General features: G+C 40.0%; 1 protein-coding gene across 2 annotated transcripts in view; it reads left to right on the top strand.

Annotated features, from left to right (window-relative positions):
- Positions 1-21,897, top strand: part of ADK (adenosine kinase) — a 272,423-nt gene that overhangs the window by 904 nt on the left and 249,622 nt on the right. The window contains exons 1-2 of one of the 2 annotated variants that reach the window (XM_041473508.1): positions 7,442-7,560; positions 14,074-14,148. In XM_041473508.1, coding sequence (XP_041329442.1) covers positions 7,547-7,560; positions 14,074-14,148 — 89 coding nt within the window. In that variant the 5' untranslated portion in view covers positions 7,442-7,546. Of the gene's footprint in view, positions 1-7,441; positions 7,561-14,073; positions 14,149-21,897 lie in introns of those variants that run through there. The other variant, XM_041473499.1, reaches the window with a different exon arrangement.

The following is a 21,897-nucleotide window of genomic DNA, read 5'->3' as shown; positions in this document are numbered from 1 at the left end:
GTCATAGCAGAAAAATGTAAGGTTTCTCAGTTGGGGATATAGCATAAAGGGGATGTACTGTAGTACTGAGATGAGAGCAGTCTTTTTTGGTACTGATGTCCTTATAGAAAGAGCTAATCCTATTAAATTTGTCAAAGTCAGGGTACTTGCTTCTTCGGCCACCGAGTGACTTTTCAAATTTAATAATGGTTGACAAGCTCAGTTGCAGATAGTAGAAGAGGAAAGATGTAACTGAGCTCTGAAAGCAAATAAATGGCAGACAGCAAGATAAGGTTGTAGTCAAAAAGTAACAGTTATCTCCATGGCCCTTAAAACAAGATGAGGCAAGAAACTGGCAGCTGCAATGTTCCTGTTTATAAAGTTTATTAGAGGAAACAGCATTTTAAGATAAAACATGAGAAAAATTTAAAATTTAAGAATATTGTTGGTGTACTGAGTTAAAAATTTAAAGGTTGTTTGCAGTGGAATGAAAGGCAGTGGTGGCATACTCTGGTAACGACTGACTAAACTGCAAATACTACTTCTGTAAGGTATGATAGATAAAACATGAGGAATGTTGTTAGAACTTGCATATGCTAATTCTATTGCAAGTTATTTCAAGCCAAAGTATAAATAGGCTCCAGCTCTGTTTCATAAGAGGAGAAATGCCGTAATTAACTGGCAATCAAATAAAGTTAATGTGTGTTGTTTGCCACAGGTTGAACTCATGAAGCAGTTGGTGGTTGGACCAGATTTAGCAGACCTTAACGCTCATTTGAACGTAGTGGCAAGAATGTGTTTGGCTGAGTGCTGTTGTGGGAATTAAAAGCCACTAGAGAAGGTACCAGACTGGTTGAGGTTCCATGGCTTGGCTGTATTTGTAACGAGATTCAGTTGTTAATGCAAAACACTGCTAGATAAGCTTGGAAACAGTTCCTCTATAGACTAGAAAAGAAGTGAAAGGTCACTTGGAAATTTTGGGCCTCAATAACATTGTACTTGTTATACTAAGAATTTGAGATTATAGAGAATGATTCCTTGTTCTCAACATGTAGATCTGAGGCTTTCCAGTCTCTTCAGAAGACCATGTCTAATGGATTCAACAAGGACGGTTGAATAGGAGGATATTTATCCTCCTATATGATATCAACCTCAACCTTTCCTGTGATTACTATGAAAACTATTTAATATAAAAAATGGCATAAAAGTGAATTCTGCAATGCAATACAAGCCATACCTCATCAACAATAGCAAATGTTTCCTTTCTCTGTTTTTTCTTGTTTTGGTAATTTTCTCTCTCAAAGTGGCTTGCTTCATAGAGGTTTCATGGATACATTTTTAGACCCTTTTGATCTTTTCAAAGGAAAGCAAATATTGCTCCTTCATGAGGTAGGCAAAGCTGACTGGGTTCAGGAAGCCACACTTGTTTGAAAGCAGTATAGGATGGCTGGCTTTTGCCACCCAGTGAGCAGCACACAAAGCCCGAGACCCAAACTGGCATTCCCAGCTCAACAATGTGCTGACATTCATCTGCTGGGCCGCAGGTTTTGCATTGTCTTTATTGACGCTTGCAAATCCCCACTACAAACCAATGGGCTTTAGGCAAGGCCATTACTGTGTGCTGCCTTGTTTCAGGCTTCTGACTGCATGTCTGCTGTGTGAAGTAGAACATCATTGTACGTGTGTGAACTGCACTGTTTGAACAGAAAATGGACTTGCAAAACTGCAAATGGCTTGTCACTGAGTGGCAGCATCAACTTACTAGAAACATCATGAGGTGTTACTTTAGAGGAGAATTACTAAAGATTTGTGCCCTTTTATATTTGGTTTTGTTAGGGATGTCTGTGAAAACCACAAGCAGATTCTGTTCACAGCCTAGTACAGTTATGAAAGAGTTTGGACGTTTTCTGTAGAAATGTTTGAACTTATATGTACGTGTCTGTGTAGAGTTATGCATGTTCATTTTTTCCTTCTGCACACAAACTTGTCAAGTCCCTTGTGCTGCATTATGACCTTCTGGCTGTTCTGCAGCTGCCGTATTGATTGAATAGTCATGACGTGGGTAGTTGTTTGAACAAATCAGTTTATCTAGAAGACAATGTAAGCATTGAGTTTGGCAAATAATTCGTACTAAAAGTAAAAAGCACAGTATTCCTCCTCTTCTGCTACTATTAGACATCTCTTAATTTTAAGAATAAATTGTTAAATACTCCATGCATAATTGTTATCAGAAGCAGTCCTTTGTCATTACTGTTCCACTAGATTTTAGAAAGCTTGATACTAGCGGCTGTAAAAAATATTGCTAATTTCACACATTTTTAATTTTTTTAATAAGCTGACTTTTAATTTAGCTTATTCCTTCATCAACTCTTTATAAATGAAAGAAGATTCTGAATATTTTAAGTTAGCTGTGACTAAGCTTTCAGTTAGAATTTAGTAAATAATTTTTCTTCCTCTTTTATCTCTTGGTTTGGGTTTGTTTTTTTTTTTTTTTGGTTTGTTTTTTTAATTTCACCTTGCTTCCCATTTGTATTCATTTCAGTTTCTGTCTTCATGGCTTATAGTTTTCTTACATTTCTGTTTCTTATATTGGCAAATACAGGTCACATTTTCCATGTTGGTACTTGTAATGTCCTCAGGTCAAAGAAAGATCTGAAACTCAAGCACTTTACCATGTTTGTTCCCAGGATTAAAGCAATAGACTTTTTCTTCAGATGAATATTTAGTCCTCTTTAGAAATCAGACAAATGCTCTTGAGGACACTAGCAACAAATGTTGCTAATCTTGTTTTATTTAGGATGTAACAGCAGTTACTTTCCCCTCCAAGCTGTGTTGACAGAAATACATCCAAAACAGGAATGACTTGCGGCTTGGAAACTCCTGTGCTCTTGCAGTGCAGGCACTGGTTTCCATTGTTCAGATGTGTAACTCTCAAATTACCGTTGTCAAGTGTCTTCACCTGGCCTTTGATGTAATCCTCTGGGATTTTGCACAGCATATGTCAGGTTTCCACAATTTTGTGTTCTTGTTTTGGAGAAACTTGCTGTGGTGTTTCATCCTTTTAATGGAATTCCTTGCTTTATTGTAGGGAGCATGTAACCTGAGGAAAAGGAGGCTGTGGGAACCTCTTTGTTCTCTGGACCACAGGCTCTCTTTCCTTACTGATGTTACCTGCAGCCCACCTGGCCAGCAGCCCACCTGGCTGTTATGTTTAGACATAACAGCCTTGGCCAATAGCCTGAGAAAGGCACAGCTCTGCCTCGCTGGGATAAGTCCTTGCCTCCCTTAAGTCACTGGGACTAGTCCTGTCCCTGAGGCTGCTTGCAAACTGGATTACCTGGGAGAGAAGAGCCAGGGGAAATAGGCCTATTTCATCTTGAATCTTGAAATAGTGTTTTCCTGATATTTGAGTTCCTTCTTTTTCAACTACAGGAACAGTTTAGGTGGGATTACTCACCTCATTGGATCTACTGATATTGCTTATGAACGGACAAGGAAGATGCCCAGGAAAGAGACTTGAATGAATGTAGAATTAGCTGACTGTGGTGTTAGTGAAGCAATGGCAAATTCTGTAGCACAAGACCTTGGCTTACTCTGCTGTTGCTAAGATATATTTAATGTGGAAATCTTGGAAGCAAAATTCTGGCTTGTGATACAAGGTTGTGATATTGAATTTTAGTAGTTACTTACACAGGCATGGTACACAAATATTTCACAAACCAGTTTCAGAAGCAGGGAATGGGTTGCTATCTAAAGGTCATTAATTACTATTTGCTGACAGTGTATTGGAAAACCTTATCTTCTTGAAAAAAGTAAATTGAATTTGCAGATACCATGTGAACACAATGTTTTTTTGAAGGCTGTTCATTTTTTCATTTACATAAGTTGATTCTTAAAAATTATTCATGTAATGTATAATAGTAGTACAAAATATTATTATTTATATAATATCAATGCATTTTGTGTGAAGAAGAGAAGTCTTTGGGTATTACTCAGATTTCAGGAAAGGGAAAAGGATTTTTTCCACTTTGAACTGTAATAATTTCCATAATGATTATTTGACCACAGTCAAAGCTGTTCTGCACTTGAAGGATATGGTAAGATAAAGCTACTTACTGGCTTTATGCTACTTTGGGATTTCATTTACAGTGAAAGATTGTTGTGGGGTTTTCTTCCTTGTACATTCAATGGTACAAAGCAGTTGTAACTGTTTCAAGGGTTATGCTATTTGATTAGAATAAAATAGAAAAAATATAGATGTCTGCAATATGCTGAAGAGTTAGCAGATTTATAGACTTTCCTTTGCTTTTACAGCTGAACACTCTGTGAAGCTACATGAAAAGAAATGGGATGATGTTACAGAATTTTTAAAATAATAAAAGATTTTTAATACTTTGCAAGTAGAACCTATACAAGCTAAAAATGCTTCTTATTTTATGTTGCAAGATATTAAATTCTCTCTGTAGAAAAGTTTCCAAAACAACTGTTAGAGTAGAAGATATCTGCAAGCTCTGCAAAATGCTGTTATTGAAAGAGAATTTGTGGACTTGCTGCTCACTAGTCCCATTTTATGATGTCTGCTGTGGCTATTACGTAAAAGATCACCCTTCTGTCTTGCAAACAGATGGGCAGCTTATCTAAGATCAACCTTACTTTTGTACTTTGAAGAAATTGAGTGAAAATATGGGGGTTAATAGAGAACTTTTTGTTTATATATTGCAAATTGTAAGATCTATACCAAATGTAACACATTAGTCCAAGGCTAAGGCCTAGATTGCCTATCTCTCGGATACACAAGTTACAAATATGTGTAGAGTTTCATGGATTACTTCACTAAAGTACAATTTTAAATGTTCTCAAATGCCTGCCTGTTATTTTATCAGGTAGGTGTGGAGTTTATTTTGATTTCATAGTGTTCTTGAAAAGAAACATTTTAGTCAAATCACCCCAGGAAGTTGTTTATATATAGAGAAACTTACATGGTCATGAAGATTTCTCTCTTGTATAGTAATAACAGCAGTCAAGAAATTGTGGCTAGACTGTGTCAGACATGATATATTTTTAGATACAAAAGCTGTAAATTTCATGTTTCTCTCAGGGATTTCTGAGACCAAATCACATTTGAAGGCAAGGTCAGCTGCTCCATGCAGGCAGAGGGAGTTTGGAAGGTCAGGGCTCAGGAAGGCTGAGCAAACTCAGACTGGCTGCCCAGCATATACATGGTGGGATTGCAAGCTGAACTTGGGGCACAAGCGTTAAGTTCATCTCTGAATGACCATAAGTCATAACAGACCATTTTTCCAGGAATGCTGTGGTTGGTTGGTTGCTGTTTCTCCAGTTATTTAGGGTAGGGTTAGGTCTGGATGTCTAGCAGTTCCCTGGCAAATGACTAGAAGCCCAGTGATAAGTGGCAGTAGGGGTAGGTGGTGTCTCGAAGATGTCAGTAGCAGTAGAACTTTTTGTGTATGTGGTAGCACAGGCGAGATGATTGGGCTCGGGGAATAACTGGAAGCTTATAAAGTGCTATTGACGGCTGTTGAGGTGTCATACGTGCTATTCCATGAAAAGATGTTAATATTTTTTAGAGAAAATATGCTCAAGTGGTAAAATTTAGAAACATTGGATGGTACGTCATTTGGCCTCTTACTCTGTAGCTTACTATTTGTAATATACAGCTGTATATTGCAAATTACTGTAAATATAGTTCATGTTGAAGTATTGTAACTTTTTCTTTACATATCTTTATGTGCTTGTTAAAATTAGGCAATTATTTATGAGGGAATCTACAACTAGATTTTTAAAAAAAAATGTTTTTAATATTTTGAATACAGCGATAGAACCAGGAAGACAGCTGCATTCTATAGTTACATACAATAACAAGTTATGTAGCTATTGCTATGTTTGCTGGTGATGGGATCCTCCTCCCCTACCTTCTAGGCTACAAAACAGAGTTTTAGCTATTAAGCACTGAAACTGCTAAACTGGACATAATAAATTGTTCAACGTGAATCAGAGGATGCAACCATTATGTATCTATGTATTTGCATTTCAATAGAGTTCAAAATCCTCCCTCAGGATTTGAGGACCTCTTTTATACATTGTGTTGTAATAACAGTAAAAAGATGGATGTGTTTCCTACTCCTTTTTGACTTTTCAGGACCCCTGACACACTACAATAATGAGAATTTTGTGACAAGTTCAATAAGTGGTGATTGTTTTTTGAGTGTCTGATTTAGAGAACCTAGGAGATTTGTCTTACATCAGGTATTAAGCATAATTTTTTCTGTTATTTTCATGTGACAGTGCAGGTCCTTGACCTTCATCAATTTGTCATATTTTGGCATCATCTCTTCTGAGAGACCACAAAATCAGAAATAGATGGAAAGTTTGGCTTCAATTTTTCTGAGTACAATATTCCCATTTTGTAGATGGAAAGGAAGGGAAACTTCGGACTAATAACCACAGGATTATGAAGTTGTGAAGCTTAAATATTTAGTTAGAGGTGACACAGCAGTACTCAACAACATGGGATTCATTTTTGGCAAAAACAACCTATTGGCTTCAGTTGCGTGAATCAGTGCTTCTGGTGCTAGTAAGTTAACAAAGTGCCAAATCTGCACAATGTGGCAGTAACTTTGACAGCCAAATGAGGAGTGACGATAGAAACCTGGCTTTAGCGAGGCTTTCCCTTTCTGATACAGCAGTTCTGCCAGCGTCAGGCGAATAAGAAAAGGGGTAAGCAATGCCGGGCTGCCCTTTTCTTCCCGTGTTTCCAGTCGTGTCCTCTGGCCGGCTGGGCACCCGGAGCGCTGCGTTCCACAGGTGGCTGCCAGGCGCTCCGGCAGCCCGGAATGAGGCGATGTGCTCCGGGGGCTCGGCAGCCCGGCCCCGCGCCCGGCGGCCGCCGCCTGCGGGGGAAGGCAGGCTCCGCAGGAGGTCACTCGGGGCGGCTTCGCGTCTGACCCAAGGCACGGTTAAATAAAAAGAATGAGAACGCCTTCGTGTCGAGGGTGTAGCGATCGTGTGTCGGGGCGGGCGCCAGCCCGCGGACAGGACAGAGCCAGGGCGGGGGGTCCCCTCGGTTCCCACGGCCCCGTGACACGCGAGGGGCAGCGCTGCCAGGGGCTCCGCTGGCCATCTTTACTGTGGGCGGTGCGGCTCGAGCTCCGCACATCTGCGGGGCTACCGCCACTAAACTTTTTCTTTTTTTCCTTGGCCAGTTGTCACTCACTGTCTCCCACACTCGCCGCCGGGGCTCGCAGAGGGGACGGCAGCTGCAGGAGCTATGTGGGAGGCGCGCGCGCTCCGCCCGTACCAAAGATGGCGGCCGAGGGGCCCGGGGGTGCCGGGCGGGCGGTACCGCTCGGTACCGGGCGCTGCCGAACCGGGGCGCGGGGCGCCCCGCNCCGGCCAATGGCGGAACGCGCGAGCGGGCGGGGCGGGGCGCGCGGTGGGCCGGCCGAGCGCTGCCCGGCTCTCAGTTGCGGCTGAGGCGCGGGCGCCGGGCGGAGAGGTGACGGTACCGCTGCCAGGAGACTGCCGCGGGCGGCCGGGCGCGCGCGGAGCCATGGCCACTCTCAGGTAATGTCGAGACCCCGCGCAGCACAGCCCCGCGTCCCGGGGGAAGGCGCGGGGGGTGCCGATGCACTCCCGCTGGCGGGGCGGAGGCGCCCGGCGCGATGCTCCGCCGTAGCCGGGCTCTTCTCCCCGCTGTGTAATCAGGGTGCGGGGCAGCGCGGCTTCGTCCCATCCCTCTCCCTCTGCCGCGAGTTGGTTTGGTGGCTGCACGCCCGCTCCCCTGGGGCGAGGAAGGAGGGAGAGCTGTGCCGGTGCCCCGCCGGCCCCTCAGCCCGGCGGGAACAGCGCTCCCGGGGCGCCGCGTTGGCTTCTCGCGGGCAGGTGGGTGCGCCCGGCCGGGACTCCCGGCGGCGCTGGGCGATGCAGTTGCCCAGCGGCATCGGGAGCGAGAGCCCCGAGCAGCGCTGCGCCGGGCCGGGTCCGCAGGTGATCCGCGGGGCGGTGGCCGGGGGCTGCGTGCGGCGTCGCTCGGCGGCGGTGCCGCTGTCACAGGTAGCGCCTGGGCGTGGGCGGCCGCCGCCCGCCGCGGGGTGCCGCCCGTGGGCGTGGGAGGATGCGTGTCGAGGGGCCCCGGCAGCCGCGGTGGAACCCTAAACCCTCGCTGTAGCTTGCCGTGACTGGGACTAGGTTTTAAAAGAATCCCCGATAACGAGAAGCAGGATCTTAATAGCAGGCTAGGCTCTTGGCAGGCTGTCGGAACTGCGGTGATATCAGCCTGTCAGCGAAACCCGGTGAATGACAAACCCCTGTAACTTAACATTCAGTGAAAGGAGCGAATAGTGGATAGTTTTTCTCCCCCAAACACTTAAGATGGGGTTGTATTGTGAGGTAAATCGGTAACCTTTGATCAGGCCTTTTGCTGCTAGAGAAATGCCTAATATTACAGACTCCCAAGTTCAATTTGATAATTCAAGGCAATTCTCCCATCTCCTCTCTCCACCCTCCAAACTCTCTGTATCATGTTTCATTTACACTGTTTCTGACCGAGACGGTAACTTTGAAATTGCAGTAGTATCTCACTGTTGGGGCTTGTGGAGTTAGCGCAGCTGTGCGAGGAGCTGGGTAGTGGTGGAACAGTTTTTTCTGCGGCAGCCTTGCTTACATAAGGCCACAGCTTTTAGGCTTGTTTTCAGAGTTGGAGCCTGTGAGTGTGTCACTTTAGAAGACTATGAAAGCTTCATAATAAATGAAATCTTCTCTGAAGATCTTCCTCTAAGTCAATATGTAAATATGTAACTGCTTAGCCAAATATTGTCTTTGCTTAAGACCCACGTCAGGAAAGCATGTGAGCAGTCCTGCAGGCCACCTTGTATGTTTAAGTCTATATGCTAAAGTGATTTGCTGACCAGTGATGCAAGAAAATTGTCTGAACTCTGGAAGGATGGAATAATAGTTCTAAGGTACTTTTGTGTTGGATGAGTTACTTACTGTTGCAAGTGTCATCCTACTTGTAAAGATGTTACATGGGTATGTGGGATGAGAGAAGGATGCTTTTAGTAGAGAGCTAAGTGCTATAAATCTGGTGCTGTTTTGCTTTAACTACACATATAAGTAACTTTTGGTAAGTTCAAATCTTGTGTTATGTGGGGTTTTAAACTGAAATGAATATGCTGAGAACAGGCTTAAAACATGCCTTGTTTTGCCTTACTTTAAAGGGCATAGTGAAACCCTTTAGAAATACTAATATTTTAGATCTTACAAGACCATATCTTAAATTTGTAAAAGGCACACTAGGCACACAGCGTGCTGCTATGCAATTGCACACCCAAATGTCTCAGTCATGTTTAAGGCTTTCTGAGTTGCCAGTATCCAAAGGCCCAAAATATTCCTCTGTCTCTGTGCCAGTAACTAATAATAAGCTTTCACTGATATTTTGATGTTGCTCTTCCACGGAAGTGCGCAGCAGCCTGGGATGATAACAATATTGTGTGATAGTTGGATATAGTGCTGCTAATGCTCAGCAGCCAACTTGAATCAGGACCATATTTTAAAAAATGCCTGCAGCAGCAGAGCATAAGATTGGACACAGCTTTCCTGATCATTCAGTTGCAGTTAATTTTGTTGACTTCTTAAAAGAGGTTCAAGGGTAGCTCATTACTGATGTTGTAGGTTCTTTTTTGTTTATTTGTTTGGGTTTGTTATTTTTTTTATCCGGTTTGGTTTCATTTTATTACTTCTGCCACTTGTGATAAGAGTAAGGTGTGAAACACTGGCCATTTGTGTAAAATCAGTCATATTTGTAATGTCTGAACAAAACACCTAATTAACAGGTGAAGATTTGTTTATACTTAATGAGTTACATTGCTTGAATTCGTAATTGCAGCTCACACTTCATGTAGTCCTAAGTGAAATCCAAACTCATAAAATATGATGCTGCTTGTCAATAGTTATGAATGTATATGTGATGTACATCAAAGCTCTCTGTAGTTACTGTTCTGTAGTTTTGCCTGCTAGATGGATGGTGTATTTTTGTCCAAGCAACTTTTAGATTTGTATGAACATCTTCTTTGTGGTTTGGAGTTTAAAAAGTATATATCTTGTTCATATAGATGTACTCTTTGTGTGTCTGTGTATACACATAGATGCTGACTGTATAGTCAATTATATATGCCCATAATTTGTGCAGGTGAGGGAGTTATCACCTGCTTCTTGAAGAACTGATCCAGATATTCTTTTGCATTAGGTTAGTTGAGTTAAACAAGAACATCCTTTTTGAATGATGCCAGTACTCCAGTGAGGAAGGGACTGGGGAGGCTAGGGACTCACTAAAAGCAAGTTCTGTGTCTGTGGAAGAGATGTGTTCCCAAATAACTTATGTATTGTGGAATCTCAAATTTCAGAAAATTATTACTGCGTCCTCACTATGTTTTATCCTTAGTTGGTTGGAAATAATCACTGAAATTTTAATAACTGCAGATGTCCACTGTGACTGAACAGCAAACATAAGGCCTATAAGGTTCAAATCTATTGTTCAAAGTCTTTAACTTGGTGAAAATATAACAGTTGAATATCTCAGTTTTTCACTCTGGAGACTCGTAAATTTAGCATTCTCCAGAATCGTAAATATTTTGTTTATTTTATGCTTTTACAGAGGCTTATGTAGCTTTACAGAGTATATGAGATTTAAAAAAATGGTTTTTTAAAAATTTTTACTGAGGATCAGCCTGAAGCCAAGTAGTTGCTGTACCTCATGTAGTGCCACAAGCAGTGCAATAGTATAACAGTGTGCAAACTTTGCAGCTCCTCGAGAAGGGAAGGGTGATTTGCATTGCACTAAATGTAGCCAGTGTTGGGTTAGTCAGGTTGAACATGCTAATAATTTACACAGCCAAGTCTTCCTGTTTAACAATAGGATCTTCCAGATTGGTTCAGAAAGCTGGTATTAGAAAATGCTGATCGTAGTGGGGGATCCCAAAATCAGTTACGTTGGAAGAGACTTCTGAGATGGAATCCACTCTTAAATATCTGCTTGTTGACTTTTAAAAGTTTGTGACTTAGACTTTTCTTTAGACTTTTCCCATTTTGCCCATAAAGGTATTTTTGTCAAATACAGTGACAGGTAAGGAAAAATAGAACTCCAGTCCCCAGGACAAGTGGAGTGTATGGATTTTTCTTCTTTTTTTCCCCCCCCCCAGTGGAATGTTAATACATATTTTTAAGCACAGAAGTTCTAGTATCTTAGGACTTAGGTAACTGTAACACCTAGAAAGAGCCAAAAATGTAGAAATATGTATTAATCGAAGACACAGAGCTAGAGATTAGTACATGTTCTCTTATGTGTTTAGATTATTTGCAAAAATAGGTAAACAGTTTGTAACACTTAACTTGATTTCTTTAGCGAACTCAATGTTAATCTACTCAAAGTTTTATGTATTTAAAATGTTGTCAAGTTCTGCTGTCCTACATTTAGTTGTGAGAAACAACTATACTGAATCTGAGGAGAGTTTGCCCAGAAATTTCAGTGGAATATTTCTAAACATACATTTACTAATCTAAACATACATTTACTAATAGCTACCTTGGCTTTTCAAACTTAATTCCAAATGGTGCCCTACATACAGCCTCTGGAATACTTGAATGGGGATGATTATAAAATATTGTGGGTGAAGAAAGGCTTGGGAATGAACAGGGTTTACATGTGATGTAAAGAGCTGCCTGGATTAAATGGCACCGAAAGTTCTGGTTCCTGCTGCTGCTGACATGTGAGGAGTTTGTACCCGTTATTGGCTTCATAGAGCTTCTGCACAAAGTTGCTCTTGTGCTGCTTTGAGCACATTGACCTGCAGGTTCTGTAGCCCACAGCTCAATGAATGTTTGGTAGCTTCTATTTTGCTTTTCCATTGAACGTGGTATCTTCTTCATAGGCGGTGACCTCAGCATGTCAGCTGTATTTCAGATTTTTTTTTGTAAGTACAGCTGCTGTTTTCTGGCATGCTGACCACTGAAGTGCTGGCTCTTGTCCTATACAGAAGTTATCCATGATATGGGTTTGATTATTTTTTTTTGGGTTTGTTTTTTTTTTTTTGTTAGTGTAGTTATAAATGTGTATTGATGTGTAGAATTTCATAGCATGTGAGAATCAGGTAAACATTAAGTACAGGAACATATAGCTTGGGACAAATCTGCATTCAACACTTGAAAAGTTCTGATTTCATTCATTGTCTTACAGTACTACTTATGCAATACTTAGGTTTTACAACAGAGAGAATGTTCTGTCTTGTGACTTCAACTACAATCCCCTTTATCCTTATGTCTTCTGAGCTGTCATCTGTCTCTCACTCTTCTTGTCTTCTAGCCAGGTGTAACTTATGGTTATGCTATTTCGAACACTGTGCTATTTGTCACACTGACAAAAGTATTTAGTCAGTCTAACAGGTTTTTACCAAGCAGATGTTAACTATTCCAGTTAGGAGTGAGCTGGATTTCTGGCTCCATCTTCCGCAAGCAGCATCAAGCACACGTTTCGAGCAGCATTTTCCACATTTTATTAACAGTGAAATGGGGCTCTAAAGAATTGTCCTTAAAGCTACAAAAACTAGGATACTTAAAGCATGGTTTGCTGTGTATCAGTATCAAGGTTATTAATAATGTTTTCCACAGTGCAGTGTGGGTCACTGTTCCACTGAGTGCAGTCCTTCAAGGATAAAATGCTCCAACATGGCTCCTTCACAGGGTCACAAGTCCTACCAGGAAGCCTGCTCCAGCATGGGCTCCTCTCTCCGTGGGTCTGCAGCTCCCTGCCAGCTGGCTGCTCCAGCACGGGCGTCTTACGAGAACCCAGCCTCCTCTCAGGCGTCCACCTTCTCCAGTGGGTCTCCTGCATGGGCTGCAGGGGGATCTGCATCCCTGTGGAGCTCCATGGGCTGCAGGGGAGCCTCAGCTCAGGTGTCTGAGCACCTCCTGCCCTCCTTCTCCGCTGACCATGGTGTCTGCAGAGCTGTTCCTCTCACATGTTTTCACCCTGCTCTACTCTGGCCTCATTACATCCACACAATAACTTTTCCCCCTTCTTCTGAAATCTGTTATCACTGAGGCATAACGATAATTTCTAATTAAACCCACCTTGGCCAGCAGCATGCCCATCTTGGAGCTACCAGAAGCCACTACTTGGAGCTCACAGAAGATACCCCTGTAGTCCCCTGGCTACCAAAACCTGGCCACACAAACCCTCTATAGGTGGTCATACTGAAGCTACCTTTGGTAGCTGGAGCATGGGTGTGCATTGCTGGTTGGAGACAGTAGGTGTTAGTTTGGCAAGGAATGTGATGGGTTTGGATGTAGTTTTAGAGAACAGCTGCATTCACTCCTACTTGACACTAGGCCACATATCTAATCCTTTGGTATTACTGCATTATCACCCAAGTACATGCTATTCAGGAAAATGTAACACATGGTTTCTGAATTAATCTAAAAAAAGAGGTTAAAGCTATCTGTCTCAAGAATACTGTTTACAGTATTTTTGATAGCTTTTTTCTGTGTGAAAGAAGTAATGGTAATGAATGTCAAATTGCTTAAAAAGTACATCCAACCTTCAATAGCAGCTGCACTATTTAAAATGGCTGACAATGCAGAATCCATAGTCTCTTTGTTTCAGTTTAGTAGAACAGACTTAAATTGTTTATTATTTGTTGGTACCCAACAACTGAGTGGGTTCAGTAAAATTCGTATTACTCTGGTGTGATGCTTCCCTGTCTAAAATTTGGTATTACAACTTGAATGTCATCCTTTAAAACTCCAAAACATGGAATGCAGCTTAAATTCTTTATCTGAATAAGTGACAGTTTAACAGAATAGTGTGTTTATTATTGCAGTCTGTGTATTGATCAAAGATCACTGTAGGATGGTACTTCACTCAGATTTGATTCTGTGTATATGCCAGGTCAGTGTGTGTTTACTGTGCTGGGAAAAATGTGTATTCTTTTGTTTTTTTTCTCTAACAAAAAAAAAATGTCTTTACATATACAGGAAACAATAAACCAGTGCAAAGCTAACGTGAAATAATTGCTTCTCTTACAGTGAAAATGTCCTGTTTGGAATGGGAAATCCTCTGCTTGATATCTGTGCAGTTGTGGACAAGGACTTCCTTGACAAGTAAGGCGTGATATCTTTTTTTGTTTAAATGTCAGTTTTGTTTCCAGAATTATGCCTATAAATAAATGGTGGGCTACCTGCTTGTATAATGCTGTGTTCAGGCTGATCTCTGTGATTCTGGCCTTGTGCTGAAAGTAGCCAGCATGGTATCTGTCATTAGATTGTTCTTGCCCTATGAAACTGCGGTGGTGGTATCTATGAAAACCTTCAGCGTTTTCACATGGTTTTTTATCAATTTATTCTAGTGTCCTCATGCTGTCTTTGTTAGTCTTTAATTGGAAGGAGTCATCAATTTCAGTAAGATTTAGGTAGCTCTTACATGAATTTTCGTGTGCTAGTTTTGATTTGCTGTTACTGTACTCTTCTTCAGTGATGTCTGTAGGGTAAACAGGCCATTCCTGTAATACGCCAAGAAAAGTTGTGCAAATACACCTTTAAAAAAAAATTCCAGTTTATCAGTCAGGAACAGGACTGCTTCTTATCAGGTTGTCTGTTATCTTGCTTAAGCCTACTTGTTATGCTGCCATCCATATAACCATATTGCTGGATTGCTTAATTGGCATTAGGCTTACTTGTTCTTGAATCAGCTTAGAGATCTGTCTTTTCCAGAGGTGTAAAATACAGTCGTTCTTTTAAATCTTTCTGCTTGAGCTCCATTTTTTATTCCTGTTGCCACTTTTTCTCTGCTTTGTAAGATGCTTTGATCTCTCAGTGCTTGCAATTTTTTCTTTAATTTTTACAGTGTTAATAATTTTTTTCTCTAAATGTTCTTTATTTTGTTCACATCACCAAATAAGGAACAGGTGCAGAGTTTTTATTTTTGAATATGTATTGTCAGCCACAAATATTTTGTTCTGTAGCTTTTAATAGCTATAATTTGTCATCAATATTTCATCACTCATATTTTAGCATATCTGGTGTAATTCTCTGCCTCATGTTTCCATTGAAATAACTTGAAAGCCAGTCTCTAAAAATAAGTAATGCCCTTCTCCCAACCCAACAATACTCCCCAACTAATCCTTATAAATTGCTGACATAAAAGAGCTGATGGGATCTCTACTGCAGCACTGAAATCCTTCAGGAGTGCATTGTGCTTTTCACTGGATATGATGTGCTGTGCAGAATTTAATTTAATTTGAAAATTAGAAGTCTTATGTACTCAAATTTGAGTCCTGTCAGACAAATTAAATTATCTCCTGGAGCAGCATATGCTCTCTGAGCATTTTTTTGCTGCTGAAATGCGTTTGTGGGGTATTGCATTATTGAAAGCCCTAAGCAGTCTTCCCCCAGCAGTTTCACAGGAGCCTGCTGATAGTGTGATCGCTCTGGTAATAACCTCAAAACTGAGGAGCTTGTTTACCTCTCCTGCACCTGATTTAATATCCCTCTCCCTGTTTGTCAGGATATGCAGAGAAGTCCATTTAACAAACCGACAAGAGTGTTTCTACTCCAGGTCCAACTACCTTTTGCAACACTTCCTGAAGTGGGGATCAGATCCCATGCCTCCTCAGCTTGGGAAGGGAGATAAAATAGAAAATGGAGCTGTAGAACAACTGCTAGAATAAAGTTGTCTATTCAAATGCTGCACAGAGGTGCAACAGCATAGACATTTCAGGACTGTGAAGCATTTGAAAGAGAATTTGTTGATCATTGTAGTTTCTCTTTTTTCTTGTCAAGCAAGACATGCACCCATCTCTAGCCATGTAGTGTCAGCTTTTGGTATCCTGGCAACCTTGATTTTGTTTCTCACCTCTTCTGCTGGATGGGAATGTTTAATGGGACTGTCAGGCCAGCAGGGCTGCTCTGACTTGAGAATGCAGCTTAGGAAAATAAGAAAAGTTTAGGTAAACACCCATAAGAATTTTATGCATTTAACTTTTATGGTGTTTCTGTTACTTTATCCATCTCTTGTACAGTCAATTTTAAGAATAAAAACCTTTGTTCAGAATAAAGACCTTGATGTTGCAAGTTTAATCAATATATATTGTCAATGAAATAAGAGTATTAAAATGAGTCCTGTAAACAGCTTATTTTTTAAACTTCTGTTAAGAAAGTGCAAATTGAAACAGCATAAGGAAGTGTAGAAAGTCTTTTTAACAATATTTAGTTGGCCTACAATCCATGTTAGAAATAAACTTGAAAATAAGCACATAATACAGTCCGCTTGCAGATTCTAAACATTTTGCTGCCATGTAATACTGGTTTGAGGAACTGAGCAGTGTTGGAGGGCTGGGTGGGTATTTTTGGCTTGGGTTAGCACAACCCTGATACTTTGCTTTCAAAGTGGATTTTTGTTTAATCTGGTCTCCAAAGGCTTTTGCTTTCTCGACAAGTTTTGGAGGGCTTTAAGCCTTTCCTAGGAGAGGCATTTTTAATTTATATCACAACAGAAGTTCACCATGCCCATCTGAGCTTTTCAGACCATATCAGCAGTCTGGCATTACCTGAGCCAGAGAAGCTTTAGCCTCTGTTGTGATTTCTGGGTTTCATTTCTTGCCTCTCTACAGGGAAACAATCTGGAAAAGTGTTAGCAATGTTGATGGCACTGTTGAAAACTGGTGATACCACAAACCACTTTAGTTTCTGTTTACAGAGCTGGAAAGAAGTCTTGAAATAAATATAGTCCACCATATGTTTTTGGGTATTTTTAGTATCTGCATGAAAAAAATAACAGAAATGTGGTTTTGTTTTGGTTTTTTGGTCTCCTTTTAGATTGCATCAACTCCATTACCTAAGAGTATTTTTGTTTAATTTATCAAGATATGGATACTTACTCAAAGAGCAGCTTCTTAGGGGTGAGAGGGTAAGGAATAGAAGAAGAATTAATGCATTGTGGGTGAATTGCTAACTATAGTTATGCTAATCTGTGAAAATAACTCTGCTAACAGGTATTCATTAAAGCTTTTGGTGTACTCACTTCTTCCTATGACATTTAACAGGAATGATTCTTTTACCTTTAACTCCAAAAGGCATTTAAAAATAACTTAATCTACACTACATATATTAAACTCTGCTGAAATGGGCAAAGAAATTCTGATTAATATGCCAATGACATTTTAAGACTAAACTCAGGATTGCTGACTCCTGTAAATACTCCAGTGTCCTGCTGTTAAAAGTTAGGAGATGGCATGTGTTTCATTGCTCTCCCTAGAGCACTCTGTTTTGCAAATATTCAGTTTTTGACATTGAATTTAGCTTACCTAGGTGTAGTTAATTTTTAGGCTGAAGAGATCTGGGCATTACTTGTCACCTCAAGTGCACTTCAGTGCTTGAGAAATGTGTGTTCATGGTATGGATACATCTTCTCCTGCTGGGTCTATGGCTGCATGAACTGAAGGGGAGAAGAGAATCAATGTTGACAAATTGACATTGACAGGACTATTGTGCCAGTCCTGAAACTTCTCAGTATGTGAAACCTTGTATCTTCCCTGATAGATCAGATCTTCCCTGATCAGGGGGAAGGCAAGGAAAATATCTGTAATTGCCATCACCTGTATAAGCATGGAAATATCTTTCAGCCTATGCTCTTAAAAAAGAGTGGAGATATAGGAGACAATTACGATATATGTTTTATTTATCACAGCAAGTTTCAAGAATCATATTGCTGTATTTCACTCTATTTCACTGTATTTCTGGGCTCTTGACCAGAGCCATGATTTCATAAGTTGAGGTATGTTTACTACTCGGGCTGCCAAATTCCATTATAGTTAAAACCTGCAGACTATTTTGTCACCATCATGGTCCAGGAATACAAGTTTCTTGTTGGTTGCCCAGGCAGACAAGTATTTTTCTCTTTTGGTCTCTTCTTTTCCCCCTTAAAATTAGGGTCTGTGGCAATCTTTGCACAAGATAATTTAGGATGCTCAGTAAAGATTGGAATTTTTATAACTTTCATGTCCTCTACCATCTGTTCCTTAGCATTCTTCTCTGCCTTTTTTGGTGTAAATACAAACTATCTTTAAATCAAGAAATGGGTTTATATTCGTTTTCCTCTTCACTGGAAAGAACGGGTTTGAAGAAACAGGAAAGGAAGAATGAATGGGGTCTTTGGAGTGGTGGTAACAATTGCTATATGAAAAGAGAATATCTCAGTGAAGGAAGAAGTGCTGTCATTGTGATCCATAATTTCAAAGTATGGATTTGGATCTCCTGCAGTGTGCTACCAACTTAACTGTAGCACTGAAAGTGGTTGGAGATCCCAACCTGGAGATCCCAAGATGCATGAACATTCTTTACCTTTCCTCACTGCAAAGTACTGGCAGAGGGTGATGGGTTAGTTGAGCACAAACTTTTGTGATGTGATGGAACAGCATTAACATCTAGTAAATTAAACATTCTTGTGTGAAGCTGTTTTAGTGTTTGCCATGATGAAAGTGAAGAAGATGTGCATATTTGATCCTTTTTCCAGTCTGGTGGAAATTTGGATTATAAATTAAGAAAAGGTTTGCGAAGCAGCTTCAGTTGACAATGATGAAAAACTTGTGCTTACTTGTGTTAAATTTAGGTCGGTCTGTATGAATTGTGAGTTATGTTATTCTCAACATTTTCAGTTTGTTACCTTTGCTCCTGTCTTAACAGAAGCCTTTGTAGCTTCCGATAGCAAAAAAATTCAAAAGACCATTCATGCAGTTAACTCTCATAAAGTGGCCAAGGGTCTAAGTAGCTTTTAGACGATCAGAGGTGATTCTCTGTTCACCAAACTTGGCTTCAATGCAAAACAAACCCTTCCCTAAAAACGCATGCTGGAGTGAGCTTCAAAAATGAGAAGGACAAATGGCGATTTTGTAACTTGGCAGTTGCAGTATCCAGGAAGGCACAGGCTGCAAACATGGGCTTTGCTGTTAATTTTAAGTGGGACCCCCTACCCCTTCAGACTTGCAGCCTTTTCAGTTTCATTAATGTGTTAACTTAGATTCTGTGCTTCATCAGCCCTTGGGAGAGATTAATGGGTTTTTGTATTGCTTTGAGCTGGGAATTGTGTTACCTGTTTTCCTGGTTTTGGCTGAGACAGGGTTAATTCTCCTTCTAGTAGGTGTTGCAGTGCTGTGTGTTTTGGATTTAGTGTGTACTGTCTGTACAGCGATGAAGGTATGTAAAGTACATGGTAAAAATTTTAAAATTTCCATGAAAATTTGGCCCTGTATTTTTCCTCCCTCTGCAGAAGATAATTTGGTGTATGATGTTCCATTGTTTCAGTAATTCTTGGGAAAATACTTCCTGAAAGTATTTGTTGCATTGGGTCATCTGGCAAAGAAGCTGAAGAGCTGAGTGCTATATTATTACCTTGTGGATTTAGTTGTATCTGTAGAAGTCCATTTAATTAGTCACAAGGTCTAAACACAGAACATTGTTGAAACTGTTGAGCCCAATTGCATCATCTGACTGCTGATAAATGATAAAAACTCAGTGTTTGCTTGCAAAAACTTAGGATGATGATAGCTGTCTTAAGAAGGTCCTCTTCATACTAATACATCTATAAATTTGGTAGTATTCCTGCCAACATAATTAAAGCTTTCTACAGCCCTAATTCTTTTTCCTAGTGCATTTAGTTAAATATGTAGTTTAAATGTGTGAAAGATTTTCGTTTTGCTCCATTTAGAAAAGGCTGTTTGATAAATCTGCTATGGAGTGACAGTGTTGCACGGAGAGCTGATGTTTTCAGGGTATATAGGGTACTTATAGAGGAGGTTGTAATTATATATTTACCTGTAAAATAGAATGTAAGATGTTCACAAATGGGAAGTATTCCACTCTTCTGTTTATTATGTGTTTTCACTTTCTTAAATACTTGTTTAGTAATAAATTGTAAATCATGGATTATTTCTTTATTTTTCCCATTCATCAGAAGAATTAAATAATGATTTAATTCATGTCAGTAGAACATGTCTATTTAATGGACTAATTGTATTTTTTAGAATAACCTTAAGCACATGACAGATACACACACACACAGAGCTTATCTGTATTTTCCCTTTGTTTACAAGTGAAAATTTGTTTAACAAAACTTTGTTTAACAAAACTGTGACTTTCATTACAAGGCAAATGATGAAATAATGGGTTCCATTTGCCTCTTTAATGCAAACAAGGAGCTTTAAGTGGAAGAGGTCTATGACGAGGTCTATGTGTCTGGTTTTAATTAGGCAATAATATTAAATGAAAAGACCCTTGCTGAAGATATCTTTGGTGGAAAAAGCTGGGTCTTGTCGGTAGAGAACCGGAATCCATCTTAAACTTAACGGTAAAACTTTATCTTTTAAAGTGTTACTTGCTGTTTGTACTGAGGAACCTTGCATGTTAGAGTTTCTAGATTGCACGATTACAAGACTGATTTTTATTTAGGTTACAGTAAACAAACATTGTGATTCATATTCTGGATATGGTTTCAGGCATTCTTTTTAATTACAGATTTCTAAGATGTGATTTTAATATTGTTTTCCATTCCCATCCTGCTTGTCCAGCCTAAAATTTTCAATAGCATGGTACGGATTAGAGGGGTTTTTGCTGCTACAGTAATAACGTAAAACTGGTTGATCACTTGTGACTTGAAGAATTAAAAAAGCCCAGTCAGAAATTAGCAATTATTTTACATAGTCTCAGGTTTTTTACTCTAGATGAAATTGATATGTAATCTTTTAGAAAATATGGCTTTTTAGTGATAACATTTCGGTTGAAATACTTTTATCTTTCTAAAAATTTCAGTTTCAAAAAAATTAGATATTTAAGTAAATTATAATGCTCATTATTACTTGATTAGTTTTGCTTCATTCAGCTCAGGCAATATACAATCTCAAAAGTTTTTCTTCCCACTTTACATTAATCAAGAAGAGAGAGACTTGTCCTTCCTTTTGAAATTAAATACTAACTGTTAACATTTCTTTTAGTAACTTGCTATTACATCAGGCTATTCCTGAACAAAGTGCAGATACACATCAGTGTTACAGGTGACTACAGCCTAAGGTATGAGGTGCTTATGCCACTGAAGATCCCTGATCCTGTGCCTCTGTTCTTCAGCACAGAACCCTGCCCAGGCCTGCTCTGTGTTTTGCTTCTTCTTGCCCGGCTCCTTTTTGGAGGAAAAAAAGAAACTGTTGGCCTTGTGGTCTCTGCTGTAGCCACAGGGAAAGGGTGGAGGCAGCCCATCTTCCTCTTAATTACTGGTGTTCTTGTTTTCCCTTAGCCACGAGCTGAGTAAGGTAAACTAGCTGTTTGAGTGTTGTTTTATGTTATTTCTGTCAGGGCAGAAGCATCAATATTCCAAGTTACCAGAGATCTGGTTGTGTTGTAGACTTCAGGATGTTTTGAAGCCTGCAGTTCCCTTATGAGTTCAGATTAAATGCTGAGCTGGGGACAGATTATTTTGATTTTACAATCCCTTGATTCCTCTCTTCAATGTGTTAGCATACAAATTATTTTAATTTTTTAGTTTTACTTGAAACTTGTGGGTTTATGGCACATGAATACTAGGGAGCAGTGGCTAAACAATTTTTGGTGATTTTTTGAGCAGATTGTTCCAGTAATTTTTTTTTTTCCTTTTATTTCTTCCCTGGTTTTGTGACAGCAAAAGTGATTAAATTTCAGTGTGAGAATCTGAGGTGCACGGGACGAAGTGTGAAAGGGAACAAATGACTGTCTAACATGACAAGTTGTAACAAATGAACAGTAGCATGAAGCCACAGAAATACAAACATTACCATGAACATTTTTTCAGTTCTTGTATTATTGAAGCTATTTATTTCTTCAGTCTTGAGG

Source organism: Pyrgilauda ruficollis, unplaced genomic scaffold (assembly GCF_017590135.1).
Source record: "Pyrgilauda ruficollis isolate IOZ18807 unplaced genomic scaffold, ASM1759013v1 scaffold11, whole genome shotgun sequence".
Taxonomy (NCBI): Eukaryota; Metazoa; Chordata; class Aves; order Passeriformes; family Passeridae; genus Pyrgilauda; species Pyrgilauda ruficollis.
This window is presented reverse-complemented; position numbering and strand designations above follow the sequence as displayed.